The following is a 21417-nucleotide window of genomic DNA, read 5'->3' on the forward strand; positions in this document are numbered from 1 at the left end:
GTTAAGAAATAATTTGCTACATTAAAAAGAATTTTTAATTCTGGTGATCTTATATAATCTTTAAAGAAGAGAAATACAAAGCATGAACTCTTCTGGCTCATAAAATACTATCAAACAAATCTCCCAATTTCATTATTCCATTAATGAAATATAGAGTAGGAATACAGAAATAAAAACGACTTATGGCTACAAAGTAAAAAAATATGAAATATAGGAAGAACAACTCCTCCTGTGTTTATTGTAAAAACAGCACTAGAACTGACAATTTATCCATATTACCCAGAACACAGTATTTCATCAATTCAACCAATTATCTATTAAGTCATCAAACCTGAATATGTCCTCAACAGTTACAATGAAAACAGAAGCATTTTTGCTTCTTCTGCAAGATAGACATAGAATATACATAGATAAAACCTGAGAGTAAGCAGCTAAACTCAGACTGCACAGAGAATAGGTCATTAAGTTTACTTACATCACACCTGGCACCCAAAGCCCTCTCCTTGGAGAAATATCCTGATTCAAAATTTGGGGCAGGAAATGCATATGATAAATTCAGGAACATCTTATCACACCACTAAGCAAAGAAGCTACCAAAGATTAGCAGGGCTGTGTCAAAAAGATTTGGTAGCCAGACTAAATAAGCTCTAAAGGGCCAAAGAAGCACAGGCAAACATTGCTGTTGATTAGTTGCTAAGTCATGTCTATGTTCAACTTTTTGCGACCCCATGGTCAATAGACTCCTCTGTCAACAGAATTTTCCAGGCAAGAACACTAGAGTGGGTTGCCACTTCCTTCTCCAGAGGATCTTCCCAACCCAGGGATCGAATCCACATCTCCTGCACTGGCAGGCAGACACTTTATCACTGAGCCTTATGGCCCTCCTAAGGGAAGCGCACAACACTGCTCATGAAATAGTCTTGCCTCCACCCTGTCCTGCCCCTGGAGTGCTGAGTCTGAATCTAATCAGGACTCCACTGATTACCAATTTACGAGATACACAAAGGACAGAGGAACATACTGACATTACAGGGATGCAGTCAGCTAAATCCAGACTGGGAAAATGAACTTGAAACCACTACATTAAAAAAAAAAAGTGGGCGAGAAGGTATGCTGACAAAAGGGAACCTGTGGAATAAAAAGGATCTAGAAGACATCTTAAATCAGTCACATGTTGACTTTATCTGAATCCTGACTAAAAAACTACAATAAGTTGTTATTATTTCATTAAAATAGATTGTATCACAACTGAAGAAATCCAAGTATTGTCTAGATGTAGGATATAAGAAATTTTTTTAAAATATAATAATAGTATTTTTTGAAGGAATCCTTATTATTTAGAAATATTTACTGATGAAATGCTCTGATGTTTGACTTCCTCCAAAATAAAACTGTCAGTATCAACGCATGTCGTATAGGTAACTGTTAAGGTGAGATACAAGGTACATCAGGCTCATTATGCTATTCTCTCTACTTTTGACTGTATGTATAATTTTCCATTGAAAGAAAAAAAAGACCTCTATTATTATTTTAGAAAACTACATGCACACTCACTGGCTTCTTTCTCTGCCCCCAAATATTCATTATATTCTCTGAATCAAGTAAACTTTTCTCTCCCATTTAAAACACATACAATCTCAGATAAAACAAGCTATTCCAAATCATCTTCAAGACTTTTGCTTAAAAAGTTAACAGATAACCAAAATTTTAAGTTTTGAAATAAAAAGAGCCTAGTTCTTAGTATTAAATACTTTTAAAAATAAAGTGTTCTTAAAATTAAGAAGGAATCACCTAAAATTAAGTTCTATTTTTAATAAAGCCATTAAGAATATTACTGATTTATTAACCACTACTGAGTCTTCCCTGGTGGCTCAGACAGTAAAGAATCTGCCTACAATGCAGGAGACCAGGGTTTGACCCGAGTCGGGAAGATCCCCTGGAGACAGAAATGTCTACCCACTCCAATATCCTTGTCTAAAGAATCCCATGGACAGAGGAGCCTGGTGGGCTGCACTCCATGGAGTTGCAAAGAGCAGGACACAACTGAGCGACAACACTTTCACTTTCAGCCACTATTGACTTATGAAGAAATACCTCTTTCCCATTTATGATGTTTATAACCTAAATAATGTCTGATATATAAATTTTATAGATTATAATAAAGTAGCAATTGAAAAAACAAATTATTTTGAACCAAATTAACTGATTTTAACTACTCAAGACACCTTAGGTTAAAAATGAGAAAGACTGATAAGCACACCATTAAAACCAAGTGCAGAGTGCAAATGCTACTTATTCACAACTTCCTTAAATAATGATAAAGATGTCATGTTTTAAAAAATAATAAATTAATCTTACCAAATTAGAAGGGACGGACACCTTTGGAAATAATTTTTTGAGAACTTCTTTAGCTTCTAACTCAACAGCTTCCACGTGTTGTTGTCTTTCCTAAAGCAGAGGAAGCACCAAATCAAACTCAGAAGATTACAGAATTGAAAAATAAAAAAGCTACAGTCTTTTAAGCTTAAAGGAAGAAAAGGCAAGGTATTTTTAAAATTCTTATTACTGACAAATGTTCAAATTTCCCATTCTGAAATATCAAAATGCTTACATAAGAAAAAAATCTGCAAAATCTCAAAAGCATCCTAAGTAACAAATAATGTCTTACATTAATCAAGCTAAGGCAATATCTGACAATATTAACATTTTCCTTGCCATCAAGTGATACCCCTTCCAGGAACAATTCAAAAACCAAGCCAAAACAAAAAACATTTCCTACAGCTAAAACAAGCTACATGTAAAAAATATGCATCTGGGTGACATAACTGAGGCTGGCAAGTCTCTTTTCAAAAAATACATCACTGATGGACAATAAATCATGGAATTAAATTTAATAATGGGATTAAAATGGCAACTTTGATACTTCCAGTTTCAAGGTCATGTGAAGCTATTTATGCTAAACAAAGGGGGAAAAAAGAACCACCAAAATTTGACAAGTGTACATATGAAAAAAGGAGTAAAGAGAAAGAGGAAAAATTGATGGTATACTACTTCACCAATGCCATACATCAAGAAAACTAATTCTGACACATATGCATGGACTCTGTCAGCTGTAAATTTAAAGATAAGTATTACAAATGCATGTCTAGATTTGGTGATTTCAAATCCAAGTCTAATGGGTATCAATGGTTAATTCAAAGCCACAGTTTGTCAAAATTAGGATAATAATTTGATCACACAAAAATAAATGTCTAATATTCAAATTATCTCTACAAGATTAAAAAAAGACATCTATAAAAATACACATCTAAACAAAGCCAAGAAAATCATCTCAAAACACTGGTGAAGTTCAACAGGTGACAAGAAGGCAAGCAAGCTAGCAAGATCTCAAGCCTATCTTTCCCCCATTATTTAAACTGATCTTTCAAATATATTACAGATTTAAGATGCACACACTTCAATTTAAGAAAATCTAATAGTATAAAAAATCTAAAGTTATACAGTAAGAAGCTAGAGATTAATCATATTCTATACATACAAAATGCTGTTACTTTACTCAGATTAGTGGCAGGATTTTAAAAATGGAATATTTAATAGAGTATTTTCAATAATTCAATGAGTTTTAATGGAATATTTTCAATAACTCAATGAAGTCCACTATTTTTCAGAAATATACCCATCTAACTGTATAAAATAAGGTACATTCATTTAAGGAAAATGATTAACAGCTAATTCAGAAACAATCAAGAGCTCATCTTTATCATCTGACCATAGAAGTGGTGGGCTTCCCTGATAGCTCAGCAGATAAAGGATCCATCTGTAATGCAAGAAACACAGGAGACAGGGGTTTGATCCCTGGGTCTGGAAGATGCTCTGGAGAAGGAAATGGCAACTCACTCCAGTATTTTTGCCTGAAAAATCCCATGGACAGAGGAGTGGCGGGCTACAGTCCATGGGGTCACAAAGAGTTGGACATGACTGAGCAACGAAGCATAGAAGCAGTAGAGCAACCTCTAAAGAAAATCAGTTAGGAAGAGAGACTGGGACAGAAAATTTTTTGAAAATTCCCCAAGGGAAAAATAATCTAACTAAAGGAAATAGGTGTCTAATTTGTAACTAACAAGAACAAAGGTGTACTAACAAGTTAGGTAAAAAGTTTCCATTTGACATAGTAGTTTGGTTGTGAATAGCAATTTCCATTCCACCTTAAAATCTGGAAAAGATATAACTGAAAATTGCATCATTATTTCCTTACTATTACAATTTCCTTACTATTTTTATCTAAGTGTAATAGTGTGTGAAATGTCTTTCATGTGAACCTGTCATTTACAGTGGCTCCTCAAGAACATTTACTCCTTATAGTACAACTTGTAGTCTATAGGTTAATCAGTATCACTTTACACCTATGCTATCTCAGGACTGTCTAAATATACACATTAAAACAGAGAAAGTATAAAGTCTATGCTCTATAGATCATTAGCCATGCAAGAGGCCATCACGCATTTGGTGACGAGGTTTGAAACATGGATAAATTCTTATATTCATCACCAAACACATAGTAAAATAAATTCTAGTTTTCTTTTGGAATCATAACATGCAAGAATGCCCTATGACAAGTGGTATATAACTTCTTGTAGGAATAGCATGATATTAAGAGTTTAGCACTTTGTAGATAACCAGCCTCATAACAAAATAAAAGCTAAAAGGGAGCTCTTAACAGTGAAAATCAAAGTTATAGAAACAATCAGAAACTATACAGAGCCCCTACTGCTGACAGAGCTGACTGCAGCCACTGACAATGAAACCATAATGTCCAAGCTGGCCTAGATTTTTCTATTCTCTGACCTAGATTTCTCTGGTCCCATTATTTGCTAGCTGTCTCAAATCAAGGTTTTAGTGAAAATTAGGGCCTGATGAGTAAGTATGTAACTAAACACAAATCCATTACACTAAAGGAAATATAACTACAAACATATATTTCATTAAAATTATTAAAATTCTACTCTGCTTTAAAAAAAAAGTCCTTCAAATGTCATAAAGACCTACATTTAAAATTCAACATATTACCTTAGCACACAAAAATATGTGCTAAGATACCTCTAGAATACTTCTAGATACTTCTAGAATGCTGAATTGAATAACACAATGAACTTTAACCCATAACAAAAATTCACCAATTCTGTTCCAAGTTTATTCTTGGTAGGAATTTTCAAAATTCTTGAAACTGCCCCCATTTATTTCTCTCAATCTTTAAATTCAACTTCTCAATTACAATTGATTAGAAATCTTTAAATCCATGAAGAACTTGAACTCAGGGAGAATTCTTAATCATTTGTAAGACAGAGGGGGATATATGTTTCAGGAGTACTTTATATACCCCAGTTAAGAGAATTATCCCTTATGCTAATAACTGTATACTAAACATGTATGTATCATTACTGTCCAGCCATTTAAAAACCTAGTTTAATTTCATCTCTTATAAGGGACCATGCCCAACAACACACCCAAAATTGATGCCTTCCCTGTACTTCTGAAGACTTTCGTTTTCCACCTTGTTTGAGTCATCTTGGTATGCCTCAGAGAATCTAGGAGAGTCCACTGGGTGTGTGTTTGTTAATTAGATTAGATCTTTTTGGCTCAGGGTTTTCACCAAGTTCTTTTAACCAACCCAAGAGGTACACTCTGTCTGACAAGAGCTTACATGGGTAGCATAGGCCTCCTGAGACTCTTAAGCTTAAAGCAGTAATCACCAAAGCTCAAAAATCAAGCAATCACTACAAAGCAGCATGCCCCAAATTAAAGCTTCAAGGAGTAGGTGAAAAAAGCAGAGATGAGAGAGGTGATAAATATGGATGATAAGGAGATTTTATATTTAAATTGCAGTAAAATTAAATGCTTTAGTCGGATTTTAAGACAAGCTGCAGATTTTCTGTTCAGTGGATTGTTTCTAGGAGTTAGCATTACAACCTTGGAAGTCTTGTTCACTTTGTCCTGCAGCAATTTTTCAGTTGATGCCAATGCTTCCATTGCTTCCCAGTTTTTCTCCCGAAGGTCCTAATCATTTTTAGAAAGAATGATTTCAGTTTATCCATTATTGAAATATTTTTGCTTTTCGCTTCATCAGTATTTTGCACTGCATTTAAATGCTGGTTATTGCAAAATTATTTCAATGGGAAAATATGTATATTAGCAAAAAAATAAAAAGCAATGTTTAGAAATTTGAATGAGAAAATAAAGATGCCCACTTCCCATGTTTTAGTATACACACCAAATATGCCAGCTTTAAAGTAATTACTATGCACACAAGACAAAGAAGAAAGCATTCAAAAGTAAGCACAGAAACCAAGATTACAAATATAATTTCAGGTACATCGAATATCAAAGGATTAAAGGACAGAACAAATACACAAGTATTACAAAAGGCTTTAAATATGATTTTTAAACAGGACCCAATATCATTCATGGGACTTTCCACTGCAGCATAACAATTTTTCCTCTAAATATGTTTTATTGATTTAACACATTTCAAGTCTACCTAAGAATGACATAGGAATTCATTGTATTTCTCTCTCTTTCTTGGCATGGTCAAATGTGCATACCAAAAAACAACCTGACAGGAATTGCACAAGCTACTTGATCAAGGCAAACAGGAAGGTTAGAAAGCTATAAAACCCATTCTTGTAAGAGAAAGAAGCTGAGCTCTGAAAGATCTATTTTAACAGCATTTCATTAGCAAATATTAATAAGGACAATCTGCTATATTTCCATCTTTCTTCAGATTTAGAAATCTAAAAAGATTGAAAACAAAAACTAAAAAGCCAATAACCACTATGTATTGAATGCTTACTTGTGTGTCCAACACTGTACCTGGCACTTTACATAGATTTTCATTAATCCTCGTAACAACCCGAAGAGGTACGTATTCCCATTTTATAGATAGCAAAACCACAGCTTAGGTAAGTTAATAAGCATGACCACATGTACAAAGCAAATGAGGAGGCATAACTAGAATGGACTGACGTCACAATCTGCTGGCCTCCAGCGTCCTGGCTCTTTTCACACACTGCAATGCCTCCAGCACTGCTACTGCTGCTGCATTAAACTGGCATTACTATGCCTTCCTTATCTTACAATTCCAATCATAAAACACAGCTAAGATGTCAACAGTAATACTGGCAAATTCATCTCAGGTTTTTTGGCCAAGCAATGCTATTAGTAACGTTATAAACACACAAAGGGCAATTCACGTACCTAATTTTGACAAACTCAGGGGAGCAGAAACATGTCAACTTGTTAAATTAACAAATTAATGCAAACTTTGAAAAATCAAATTTCATTAGAAAATACCGGCTTAGATTTCAATAACATTTCTAACTTTGCTTAAGTCTTAACAATGAAACTTGTGTGTGCAAAAATTCTTCATCTAGCAAGAATGCTTGTATTCTACTTAAAGGTGTAGTATTCTGATCAGAGAGACTTAAAGAAACTTATATTTACTATTTGTCAATATTTCTCAGGGCACTATCCCATCCATTCTAACCTAAATGCATTCAGGTTGTGAGGCCTCTAACATGCTTAATCACCAAAATTTGAAAACACCTCTCAGTTTAAAAAGGGAAGTGCCAGAGACTTCAAAAGACACATAATTATTGAAAATACTAAGTTTGAATTCTGGCATTACTTTTATAGTTTACAAAAAGGCTAGCCCGGTCAAAAAAAGAAAAGCCTTTAAGATAATGAGCTGAAAGAATAATTTTCCAGTAAAAGTTCAACAGAAAGTAAACTATAGGTTTTTTTTAAACCTGAAGCTATAATAATTCTAACTTGAATATATAAATGTTCAGATGTGTACAAAATGGACTTTTCACTTACTCATTTAAAAAAAAACACCTACTCTCTAATAAAGTGATTTCCCCAATAATGTTCTCAAAAAACCTACACACAAAACAGTACTTTTCTACAAAGATTAAGAAATTTAAGGCAAAAGTAGATTAAAAGAATTCTAATCCATGGATTTCAGTGAAATAATAATAATAAGCTTTATTCTGATAAAGACTTGCTTACATTATTTTTCTTCCTCTGGTGTTCAACAGCATCCTTCAAAGAATCTAACTCATTCTTGAGATCAGTTATTTCCTTCTCTCTTTCTGAAATTCTAAACCAGAAAATGGATTTATATAACAGTATTTTAGGTAAACAGTGGACATAGTACTAGTTACTACAAAATAAAAACAGCAAGTAGGTGATGCTTTGAAAAACGCAGTAACCCAGGCAAACTCTTTAAGCTTAACTACAGTTACCACAGAAAATCTATTTTCAGAATGAATTCTTATTTTCAGAAATACATAAAACTTCACAGTATGATATGCTGACATTTATGCTAAAAAGAAATCATCCCCTAAGAAACAGTTCCTGAATACATGAACTGCTATAGTTGTAGTTACTTCTATTTTTAATTTAAGGGCAGTGAAGTAGCTATTTTCACAAGAGTAAAAAGTGATGTAGGTGCACGCCCTTAAATTTTTTTTTTTTTCAGAAGGTAATGAAATCAATTATGAATTTCAGTGGCTAACCCACAATAAAAGTATGACATTAACGTAAGGTAGGTGTTCTCTTTTCACTTTCATAACAGTCTTAGGATTCGTGTTATTTTGGTTCTGTCAAATGACTTAGTTACTTCCCAGAAATGCAGAAAGAAATGGCAAAGATTTATACTTTGATTCTGTCATAGCTGAGAAGTAGCTAGGGTAGAAAATTAAAGTACAAATACCTCTTCCCTAAGAATAAGGCTCTATATAAAGGGTTCGCAAACTAGAGTTCTGGGCAAGACCCACAGTCTGGTTTTGTATGGACCTCAAGCCAAGACCTGATTTTATGTTTTTAAAGAATTGTGGGGAATAAAGGAAAAAAAAGAGTATGAAACTATGTGGCCCACAAAGCCTAAAATATTCACTATCAGGCCATTTATTAAAAAGAAGTTTGCTTGCTGACCCTTGCTCTACATAGACAAACTCAAGACCCAATTTAACAGTAAATAATTCTAAACTGGTAACTTTGTAAACCACCAACTTTGTAAACAAGTCAAGACGGAAGAACATATAGATATATTACTGAATATACTTAATGTGGCTGACATTTAACATGTTGAAGCATACCAACTTATCTGAAATGACCTTAAATTTTTAGAGAAAAATACAGACCCACAATAAAAATGTTTCCGTTTAAAAAAAAAAACAAAAACACTCCTTAAAAGAGAGCAACCATAAAGATTACAAGATTTGCTTTTTTAATACAGAAGCTAGCTGGATGGCATCACTGACTCGATGGACCTGAGTCTGAGTGAATTCGGGGAGTTGGTGACGGACAGGGAGGCCTGGCGTGCTGCAGTTCATGGGGTTGCAAAGAGTCGGACACGACTGAGCGACTGAATTGAACTGAAACCTAAATTTACATGGTTCAATTCCATAATGGTATCAGTAGAATAAGTGAGATAATTTAAGGTAAATTACTAAAGGCCTCAAAGTATAGCTCTATGTGATTAGATATTTTCTGAATGTCTGAAAAACCAGTATCACGCTCAACAAAATGTTCAAAGAAATCCAAATATTTAATATCATAAAAGGTATATTAGCTCAGCCAAAGGCATAGCTAAGGTCTTTGATCTACTATCCAAGAACTCCAAATAGAACTGTAAATAGTAGGGGAGCATTTGCAATTACATTAAATTGCTTATCTGAGAACTATTTAGTAACAAAAATTTACCACTTTTCAAATTGTGAATAAAAATTATTACTTACACTTTTAACAGTTCTTCATGAGGGGGAAAAGAAGATGCCTATTAAAAGAGTTCAATGTTACTTTAAAACAAAGCTTTCCAGAAGATTGCAAATAATTAAAACTCTTCTCAGACATAAATTAAGACAACACCAAAGGGAAAACTATAGCATAATTGATATGCCAACAAAAAGTAATTTTAATAAAAACACATACACATTTAGAAAACGTACTGAGTGTTAAATCAAATCTTCATTGTCACTATATTCTTAAAACTTTTCACTTAAATATATATCAGTTTCCTATCAGGTGCAAAGCACTAGTTAATACCTTAAATTTTCATAATGCAAAATTCATATTTGACTATGTTAAGTTTCCAAAAGTAAAAAAAATAAAACCATTAATGAAGGAAAGGTTAGGTAATTTGCATGTAAAAATTTTTACATAATATTTACATATTATGTACATAGTCCTTCTTATACAGTATGTATTCTTGATGAATACAATCTCCCAAACTAAACTACTATAAACTTCTTGTTGACAAGGACGCTAATTCTTTTGTCCTTCAAAATAGTTTGCAGTTTATCCATATACATACATAAGATAAATTAATTTAAAAACTATTTTGGTAACATTAATTAAAAAAACATACACATATTTTTACCAAGCAGAATTATACTTTGAAAAAGTATTTTGAATAGTGGTAAATTATTACTTATAATATTACACATTTCTTAGTTTCTCTCCAATTGTAGATGTTCTGAGAAAAGGGGAAGAAGTAAGGCATACACACAGTTTTAAACTGACCTCTAAAGGATTTTATCTGACTTGCTAAGGAAAGCATTTTAAAGGATCTGAAAACATAGACACACAGATACAAAGCAGAGCTGGAATATATATACAGTAATATTATAGATACTTTATAAACTATAGATTACCATATCTTGGCTATGACATAGCAAACTGCTTTATATTTTAGGAAATTTGATAAACAGTTATAAATAAATAAAACAATGAAAAGGCAAAAGTCTTGAGTCATAAAATTTTTACCACATTAAATAAAGGGCAAAGCATCTAACAGAACCTACCTGTTGGTAGTTTTGTTGCTTAAGCTCCTCAATTTGGGACTTAAACAATTTGTTTTCATCTTGTACTTCCTATTTAAGCAAAAATTAAACATGAATACAGGAATTTTTATTTTCAATATAAACTAAAACATATCACACAAGCCAGGGAAATTCTAAAATAATAAAGATTTTCTAATGGTATAATAAGCCCTATATTAAAACTTTATAAAATTAGAATAGGGCTTCCCAGGTGGCAAGAGTGGTAAAGAACCTGCTTGCCAATGCAGGAGACATATGAGAAGCGGGTTTGATCCCTGGGTGGGGAAGATCCCTTGGAGGCCCAAGGACATGGCAAGCCACTCCAGAATTCTTGCCTGGAGAATCCCATGGACAGAGGGGCCTGGCAGGCTACAGTCCACAGGGTCACAAAGAGTCAGATGCTACTAAAGCAACTTAGCACACACACATGCATAAAATTGGAATAATGAAATTACTCTATACTATGTCTCAATGGAAGAAATCCAGAAACAAACCCAAACACCTGTAGGAATTTACTACAGGGTGATACCTCAAATCAGTAGGGCAAATTCTACTGAAATTTTGTACTGGATATGTCTTTGTGTGAGGGGCTGTCCTACATACTGTAGGATGCTTGGCAGTATCCATAGTCTCCATCCAGTAGATGCAGCAGCACCACTCTACCAGCTGTGACAACCAAAAATGTCTCCAAATGTTGGGGCAAGGGGAAGAGGGGGAAGGGGGGAGAACCAACGCAGTAAAGTAATAACAGATTACTTAAAAATGTAGCTTGTCTTTTATTTTTTAAGGTTGAAATGCTAATCTCGTAACTTAAATTACATGTGAATAAAACATCTAAGCAAAAATAAATTATAAACAGTATTAGAAGAAAACATGTGAAAACATTCTTATGATCATAGAAGGAGAGATAAATTTCAAGACTTCAAACTCAGAAAATTACTTATATCTGAGTACATAAAAGTTTTAAACTTCTAAGGTTGGGGGGGAGAGGACAAAGGAAGTCAAAAGAAAAACTTAAATTGCCCCACATATGACAGAAGGCTAATTTCTCACTGGTAGCATCCATGTCCAACTCTTTTGCAACCCTATGGACTGTAGCCTACCAGGCTCCTCCGGCCATGGGATTTCCGAAGCAAGAGTACTTGAGTGGTTAGGCATTTCCTTTTCCAGGGATTGAACCTACGTCTCCTGCACTGGCAGGAGGATTCTTTACCAATAAGCCCACCTGGGGAGCCCTACTTCTCTCACTAGCAAATGTAAATTAAAATAATCTAACCATCTTTCAAGCAGAATATCAAATCTTTCATCTTCATCAGTATTGATGAGGATGAAAAGGAATGGCTCTCTGTTGGAGAATGTAATTTAGTTGTTGTAGTTCAGTTGTTTAATTAAGTGTAATTTAGTTGTTTAGTTGTAATTCAGTTCATCAGAGAGTATAAATTAGTAAAAACACTTGGGAGGGCAATCTAGCATTATCTGACAAAATTCCCAAAATGACTTGGGAACAAAAGGGAATGTGTCAGAACCAACACTTGGAGCAGAAAATGTGAAAACAAGTATGTGAGACAATGTTGTTGCTGTTCAGTCGCTCAGTCGTGTCAGACTCTTTGCGACCAGAGGACTGCAGCACACCAGACTTCCCTGTCCTTCACAATCTCCCAGAGTTCGTTCAAATTCATGTCCATTGAATTAGTGATGCCATTCAACCATCTCATCCTCTGTCATCCCCTTCTCCTGCCTTCAATCTTTCCCAGCATCAGGGTCTTTTCCAACGTGTTGGCTCTTCACATCAGGTGGCCAAAGTATTGAAGCTTCAGCATATTCAGGACTGATTTCCTTTAGGATTAACTGGTTTGAAGGGACTCTCAAGAATCTTCTCCAGCACCACAGTTCGAAAGCATCACTTCTTCGGCACTCAGCCTTCTTTCTGGTCCAACTCACATACATGCATGAGACAATGCAGACATCTAAAATCTTCTGTCACTTCAAAATAAAGTTCTATAAGGACTTTCAATAATAACTACATGAAGATGACGTGATACTATTTTCTATTTTAAATATCACTTTCAAGAAGGGAAAAAACCCTCTGCATAAAACTTTCACCCAAAAGTTCACTTGCAGGAATTTTAAATACAGATACAGTACTGTGTAAGAACCAGCCTGCCAATGCAGGAGACATAAGAGATGCGGGTTCAATCCCTGGGTCAGGAAGACCACCTGGGGAAGGGAATGGTAATTCACTCTAGTATTCTTGCCTAGGAAATCCCATGGACACAGGAGCCTGGTGGGCTACAGTCCCTAGGGTAGCAAAGAGTCAGACACAACTGAGACAACTTAGCATGGCACTGTAAGTACAGAAGGCGTGTGTGTTAAGGATACTCACCATAGAATTGTTTTAACAGGAAACACAACTCTAAATAATCTAGGTACTCATAAACTAAGACTGGCAGTATAAATAATAATACAATCATATAAAAAATATAAAACATCATTACACATTAAGATAAAAATGTGCTTATGTGGGAATATCTCAGAAAGATTATTAATTGAGTGAGCAGAGAAGCAAAATACAAAAGTGTGTATGATTAAAAATACAGTGTATTTAAACACACACACATTTTATGCATGGGCACTTACTCAAAAGATATATGAACAAGTAACAGTAGTTATCTGAGGAATGAGACCCAGGATCTGGGTGGGAAGGAATGTCATTTTGTATTCTTCTTCTTTAGTAGTTAAAATTGTTTTCAAACATGCGAAGACAGTAACTCACATTATAATTTTAAGTAAATACATTTACCTGTAACAGCTTTGTTTTGCTAGAAAGATCACTCTCCCTCTCTTTCAGCATAGTTTCTAATCTCTTCATTTCATTTTCCTTTTCTTTCAACCTAGAATTTTTACAAAGATGTTTTATTTAGTTAGGTGAATTGGAGGAGCATAGAAGAATTTTGGGACAATAAACTTTTCCTTTTATGATTCTATAATGACAGATACATCATACATTAGTCAAAACCTACAGAATGTACAACACAAAGCTGAACCCTAATGGATACTACGGACAGTTAATAACAATATACTGACTTCACTCATGAATTGTAACAAATTACCACACTAATATAAGATGTAAATAAGAAGAGAAATGAGAGGGGAGGGTATACAGAAATTCTCTGTATTGCTCTCTCAATTTTCTCTGTAAACCTAAAAGTGCTCCCCAAAATATTGCATTAATTTTTTGATGTAAGGTAGAAATAAATCTAAAATCATACTTTAATGATCTATATACCACTAAGAGGGCTTCCCTTGTAGCTCAGTCAGTAAAGAATCTGCCTGTAATGCAGAAGATCTGGGTTCGATTCCTGGGTTGGGAAGATCCCCTGGAGAAGGAAATGGCAACCCACTCCAGTATTCTTGCCTGGAGAATCCCCATGGACAGAGGAGCCTGGCAAGCTATACAGTCCATGGGGTCTCAAGAGTCAGACACGACTTAGCGACTAAACCACCACCACACCACACCACTAACAACAGGCCTCAAACATGTCTCTCAGCTTTCTATTTGCAAATGACACAAAAGCACCTTGACAGTTACACAAGCCCACAAGATAAACAGTTGTACAAATGAGCAATATTAGTGCCACAAATAGGGACATCCCCTTTTCTCCATGAAGATAATGACTTAATAAATATCTTCAATATTTTACTTCTTTAAAGACAACAGCTTCAAAGAGCCACTTCTTAAACAACTGAAAAGATCATATCTAAGCAAAAATCTCTTAAAAGTAATTAATAGAAGGCCAAAAAGATTAAGTCCAGATATAGTTTTTACCACTTAGACCAATTTAAGAGAACAGACTTCATAGGATAAAAATTTTCTAGGATGAACAGATTAATACTTCCTTTGCTCACTGCATGTACGCTACTGCTGCTGCTGCTAAGTCACTTCAATCGTGTCCAACTCTTTGCGACCCTATGGACTACAGCCTGCCAGGCTCCTCTGTCCATAGGATTCTCCAGGCAAGAATACTGGGGTGGGTTCCTGTTTCCTCCTCCAGGGGATCTCCCTGACCCAGAGATCAAACCCACATCTCTTCTTGTCTCCTGCCTTGGCAGGTGGGTTTCTTTACCACTAGCGCCACCTGCAAAGCCCATGCTCATTAGATTGAATATTTTTACTATTCGGCTCATTAGACGGAATATTTTTACTATTCGGCACAATATGACTGATGTGACAAAAGATACTACTTTCCCCAAAGTGGAAGTTACTTTTATAGCAAGATTCCATATTCACTATCAAGATCATGGCTAAGATTATCTTCTGGTTAATTCAGAGATGTTGATCTTTCAAGTAATAAAAATGATTTTAATTTGAAATAAATTTAACCTCTCTTTACAATAATTACATACTTCATTTAAAAAGAGAGAGAGACAGAGAACTTAAAACCAGTCTATATTAATAGAAAGACTATTTTAGAAAATGTATTTAAGAGTTTGGAGAGGATAGTCTCCAGGTATCTGAAAGCACGTGAAAGGGCTCTGTTTTATTACACCAAATAGAGATTTATTTACCCTTGGATTATAATTCCCACTTAACAAGAAAGTTAAAGACTTAGAAGAAACTCATCATAATATTCAAGGATATTCAAGAAAATATTGAAAATTTCCTCTTTAAAATGCTAGCTAAAAGTATACTTACACAATCTGAAGTTCTTCAAACTGTGATGCAGAACACGCCTAAGAAACAGATTTAACATTTTTAATTCTAACACCAAAAAGATTAGGTTCTACAACATATTATAGAATCAGTCACCAATAAAATAAAAACACAATTATCTGTGGCAGATTTAAGATTGAGCTATTCATAAAACAAAGAATGAATTTTCTTTAATTTTTAATATCCATTTGTCAAAGGATTACAGATTAATACACCACTTAAACAACAGACCCTTAAAAAGGAGAATGAGAGTCCGTCTGAAAAAGTAAGGAGAGGAAATGCTTTCAGACTCAGGTTCACAAATGAGGCAGTGATAGATTTGACAGGAATAAAAGTTAATTTTATTTTATCAACAACAATAAAACTACGATACCACAGTAATTTTTATGGCAAAAAAAAAAAAAACAACTCAGGAGAATATATTAACTTCTTTATTTTCTAGTACAGTAAAATAGAGATTACTCATTTTTTATAAAATATGCTGGCAATCTGTTTATACTATACCTCTTGAAACTTATGCTGTGCAAATTCCTGAACATGAGTTTTTAAAGATTCATTTTCTTCTTGAAGATCCTGAAAAAGAATAAGTCTGAATAAAATTGATATTGAAATATAAAAAAGGATGTTACCTTTTCTTTTTAACTTCTCACCTGTAACCGTCTCCCTCTATTGTGTAGGTCTTTCTCCTTCTCTTCTAAAACAGTCTTCATGTTATTCATCTGTTCCTCCTTTCCTTTTAATCTAACAGTAAGTTAATAAGAACTATCAATGAAAATATTACATGACTAAAGACTAAACAAAGTAAAAGTACTGGAGACTGGAAAAGTATATTTCAGATTGTACTCATAACCCTAATCGATTAAATAAACTAAAAAATAAATATTTTATGTATAAAGGCATATAAGATTTTGGAGACATCAAGCTGAGAAGCAGCTCTATTCCTACCCATTAACATATTGTTTAAGTCAATACCAGCAAATTTAGCTTATTATAACTAGTTTGGGTATGAAATTTATAACCAGTTTCACAGTGGCTATTAAAATGAGCAAAGAGCAACATATCAGTTTAAGGTCATATTATAAACCAGAAAAATAAGACTTCCACTGTATCCCCATTCCCATCAGCAAACCAGTAGGTTAAAGTCTAATGAAAAATTTAAGACCTTGAGGCCTTTAAGATATAATTTGATGTTCTTTAAAATATTACTTGAAATCAAATAAAAAGGAGTTAGGATTTTCATTATAATTTTATATTTAACTTGTAGAAAAGAAATATTAAAGGGAAGTGAGGAAGATGATACTTACAAGTTCTGAAGTTCCTGAACTTGAGAAGTGATAGATAACTGAAATGCAAAGCAGCAGAAAAAAAGTAACTCATTTTCTTTCAGTTTACTTTACTACGCTTATGATAAACCTTAAAATGTGTACATTTCAAATCACAAAGATCCTAGTTGAATTATTCATGTCAAAATAAGATGACTTGATTTCACCCTCTCCTGACTCCAATGACAGTAAGAGTAAGAAATTTTAAAAAGGGGTGCAGGGGGAGAAGAGACAAGGAATATAGTTACGAATGATAAGTCTAAGGCAAGTGACACTTCTAAAACCTAAAATTGTGAAAATTACAATATTAACTGTCCACATACCTCCCTACAATGTCAGAGCACTTTTCCCTCCCAGTCTTCAAGCCAACTACTCAACAGTACTTTATGTAAGTGTGTGCTTAGTCTCTCAGTCATGTCCAACTCTTTGCAACCCCATGTACTATAGCCCACCAGGCCCCTGTCCATGGGGATTCTCCAGATAATAATACTGGAGTGTTCTTTATACTCTCCTTTAATCTCTTCTTATCATACACAATACAATAGGATCTTTTATTCCCCACTGTCTTCTCACAGTCCCTTCAGATATTGGCTTAGATATCAGCTCCTCAGAAGGGGACTTTCTGAATTCTCAATCTCTGTTAGGAGTTTAATCATTTCTTCATACCTTATTTCATTCAACACATTATCTCCAACAAATAATACTTTGATAAGTAGGAGGAACTGAATAAACATTTCTAAATTAATCTGTTGGATCAGTGTATGAATCATCTCTTCCATGCAATCTCAATATTTCTTTCAATGAAACCTTATCAGATTAAATTCACCAAAACCACACATTTATTTCCAGTAACCACATCTACCTCTGAAATACCTCCATGAAATCTGTACTTTATTCTATAGGCAAAGGTTGAGTAATACATATATTAAAAATATTTTGGAACATGCATTTAAAAAAAAAAGTTTACCAAGGTGTTTTGTTAAGTTGGCAAACTAAAATAAACATTACTACAGAAAACTTCCCAGAAAAAGAACTTTAACAATTAAAAGGTATGTTGATTCAAATATTAAGAACATTTTCTTAAATCAGGCAAAAATAATAAGCACAAAACCCAACATACTTACAACACACTACTAAAAAGTTGTTTTCTGAGTAACAAGAAAAAAACCAAATAGTTCATAAATACATATACACTAATAAATCTGTCATGCTATGGCTCTGGGATTTTTACCTGTTGAGCCTTTTCAAGCTGGATATTTCCTATTTCTTCTTTTAGAGCCTCTATTTCCTGTTTCAAATCCTTGACAATGACAAAACAGACAAGATTGGACAATGGAAACACAGAAATTGACATAAAATGCAATGTACAGACAAACACATGAAATTAAATGGTATTCACTAAAGCTGATAAACAAAAAAACAAAACATAGGTTTTATCTCTCTCAATACCTGAATAGTTTTCTCCTTATTAGCAACTTTGAGCAGTTCAGCTTCCAAAAGCTCTTCCACAGACTTGATCTTTCCGTCTTTTTCATGGATCCTTAGATAAGGAAATGCAGTGTTAAACGTGGACAGAAATCATCAAAACCCACCACTAACATATAAAAACAGCACCAAATCATGAACAAGTTCACCAAATCAATTCTCCCCCTTTTAAGTAAAAGAACAACTTGCAGCCAGGAAAAAACACTTAAGAGTTCTTCCTAAACAAGAATTAAGCAGTAACTACTAGACAGTTGAAGCCTATACACGCAAGAAGAAGCTGGTGACATGCTTCAAAAGAGCACAGGGAATGTAAGATTTGTATTCCAAAGAATACTGGGGAGAACTGAGTTCCTCTCAACAATAAAGGCTTCTAGAGAGCTTTGAAAGCTATAGCAGAACTTATATACAATTATAGCATTAAACCCTACAGACACTTCAAGAAAACAACACATATAAAGAACTGACCTCTATTCAATATAACCTGTTCATTAATAGTTCTTACTGCATAAACAAAATTAACAATTCGATACTCTAAGTTAATAAATGGGAGTCCATCATGGAAACGGATTTTTAACAATCACAAATTGCACTGGGAAAGCACAGCTAAGTTGCCTTATTCCAACAATGAAAAAATCCTAGCCACCTCAACTGCACAATAAAGTAAGACTTATGAGCATGAAGAAAATGGAGCAAAAGAAAAAGACCAGCTTAATAATGTCATTACTTACACTTTCTTAAGTTCTTCAACTAGAGATGCAAAGGAAACCTAGAAATAGGAGGGCATCCTACTTAGTAATATGCTCAAAATATAAATGGGCCATAAATAGAAAAGTATGTTATTTTTTAAATTAAATTTTCTACTATACCAAAATCTGGGAAAAATAAACCTGGAAATTAATTCTTTCCAGATTTTGTTAAATGTCAGAATTATGAAAAGCACTTTGAAAGTAAGGAGCTTTAAAGCTACTTATGATAAGTGTAGGTCAAAAGAAAAATCAATGTATAAATGTTAAAATTATTAACTCAATGATCCTAACCATATAAGGAGAAGATAGGTAACCTCTTTTACTATTATTTAGAATTTTTACTTTACATATGTATATTCAAAACCATCTATCATTACAGTAACGAGCAAGGACATGCTATCTAGAGTACTCTATCCAGTGTTTGCCATAAAGTCAGCGTTTACTAAACTGCAGCTCCTATTACTCAAAATCAAGTCACCAATCAATCACAGATTAAAACTACAAATGACAAATGCCATGTTGGGGAAAGGAGGAACAAACAAGACTTGCTACTGTATTTGGTAACAGGTACGCCCACTGTTTAAAAGAGAACGGTTATAGGATCTATTTAATATATTACCTGATCATTTTGCTTGGCCTTTAAATCTTGAACTTCTTTTGTCAAAGACGAATTTTCTGTTCTTATTGCCTTTTTCAAAGACACATAAGTACAACATACTTTAATTTTCTGAAAAAACAACTACCTTCAAAATACAGTAGCCTCTCACTCCTCTCTAGCTGCTTCTTTTCCTTTCTGAAGGCCCAGAAATCTCAGTTGCTCTACATATCTACAATTCTATAACTTCCAGAGCCAGCCAAATAGAGTTTTAATTTGATTATCCTCTCAAGTATTTTTACTTATGTTTCCACAACCTGAAAACCACAAAGTATACTACTTGTCAAGTCACTTCTCGCCTTAAAATCAAATACACTGTTTACCCTATTTCTTCCAGCAATCGTATTCAAATTAAGTTACTTAAGGCTAACGATGGGGCATCCCAAGTGGTGCTAGAGGTAAAGAACCCACCTGCCAATGCAGGAGACATAAGAGATGCGGGTTCGATCCCTGGGTCAGGAAGATCCCCTGGAGGAGGACATGGCAACCCACTCCAGTATTCTTGCCTGGAGAATCCCAAGGACAGAAGAGCCTGGTGGGCTACAGTCCATGGGGTCGCAAAGAGTCGGACACGACTGAAGCAACCTAGCACACACTCAGGCAAGGCTAATGATAACCATAAAATGGAACTTCATGCTCTCATTTCTCCGGTCTCTAACACTATTTCATGAACTTATCAACTCTACTAGTTACTATTATAACTAGTTACTGTTTGGTTATAATTCAGGCATGGGTGGAGGTGGGAAAGCACTAGAAACCATAATAACAGTATCTACTTCATTAAGGCAGTAAATGCTACAGTCAACCACACATTTTTCTATTTATAATAAAATCTTAAATTTAATGAAAAAAGAACATCATATAAATTCATTAAACGTGGGTAACTAAAAGCTATGGGAAAAATATTACACGTTACAGCGAAAACTCTTCATGTTACTGAATAATCACAGGTAAAACAAATATACAATATGCTTTACATTCAGCTCTTCCTCTTTCGTGGCCACCTGAATAAGTCCAGTTTCGAGTAATTCTTCTACAGTCTTCAACTTCTCATCTTTCTCTTGAATGCTGAAATAATAAATTTAAAACACATGTATGAACTCTATTTCAAGGAAAATGACATGATTTCTAAATAAATATTTGACATGGATTAACTCTTATGCCCATCGTTCTTTATAAACTTTCAATTCTAGAAAGGTTTCTGATGATCTTCAATCCTGGTCCAAGGGTTCTTCCTCTTTACCAATAAATAAAATGTATTCAAGTAATGCATGCTTACATGCTAGCCTAAACAAGTAAATCATGGTCATACATGACTCTCACAAACCTAATGGAATGCCAAAGCAATCAACAGTACATCACTCTCTTCCCTTTATGAAGTACAAAGAAAATTTTAAGAATTTACAGTAATATAGTTAATCATTCTGTTATCTCAGACTTGGTAGAAATGAGTCATTAAAATATTAAAAATAATTTTAATCTCTTACCATCTTTCCATTTGTTCCAAAACATCTTTATTAGGCTAAAACAAAATCACCAAAAAAAAAAGATACTTTTACCAAGTTTGCATGAAATAAAACTACTTTATAAATAGAACTCTATGAAAATTGTTTAGTAT

General features: G+C 34.0%; 1 protein-coding gene across 8 annotated transcripts in view; it reads right to left on the reverse strand.

The window, feature by feature from the left end:
- Positions 1–21417, reverse strand: part of KTN1 (kinectin 1) — a 111634-nt gene that overhangs the window by 19819 nt on the left and 70398 nt on the right. For 5 of the 8 annotated variants that reach the window (XM_025295482.3, XM_025295479.3, XM_025295480.3 and 2 more), the window contains exons 19-34: positions 21287–21321; positions 20777–20867; positions 19764–19832; positions 19127–19164; positions 18363–18453; positions 18145–18213; positions 16896–16933; positions 16242–16332; positions 16096–16164; positions 15574–15611; positions 13681–13771; positions 10863–10931; positions 9798–9835; positions 8065–8155; positions 5968–6054; positions 2359–2448 (exon numbers count right to left, since the gene is read on the reverse strand). In XM_025295482.3, the coding sequence (XP_025151267.1) occupies positions 2359–2448; positions 5968–6054; positions 8065–8155; positions 9798–9835; positions 10863–10931; positions 13681–13771; positions 15574–15611; positions 16096–16164; positions 16242–16332; positions 16896–16933; positions 18145–18213; positions 18363–18453; positions 19127–19164; positions 19764–19832; positions 20777–20867; positions 21287–21321 (1095 nt within the window). The remainder of the gene's footprint in view (positions 1–2358; positions 2449–5967; positions 6055–8064; positions 8156–9797; positions 9836–10862; positions 10932–13680; positions 13772–15573; positions 15612–16095; positions 16165–16241; positions 16333–16895; positions 16934–18144; positions 18214–18362; positions 18454–19126; positions 19165–19763; positions 19833–20776; positions 20868–21286; positions 21322–21417) is intronic. The other 3 variants (XM_025295483.3, XM_025295484.3, XM_025295481.3) reach the window with 1 other exon arrangement.

Source organism: Bubalus bubalis, chromosome 11, assembly GCF_019923935.1.
Source record: "Bubalus bubalis isolate 160015118507 breed Murrah chromosome 11, NDDB_SH_1, whole genome shotgun sequence".
Classification (NCBI taxonomy): domain Eukaryota; kingdom Metazoa; phylum Chordata; class Mammalia; order Artiodactyla; family Bovidae; genus Bubalus; species Bubalus bubalis.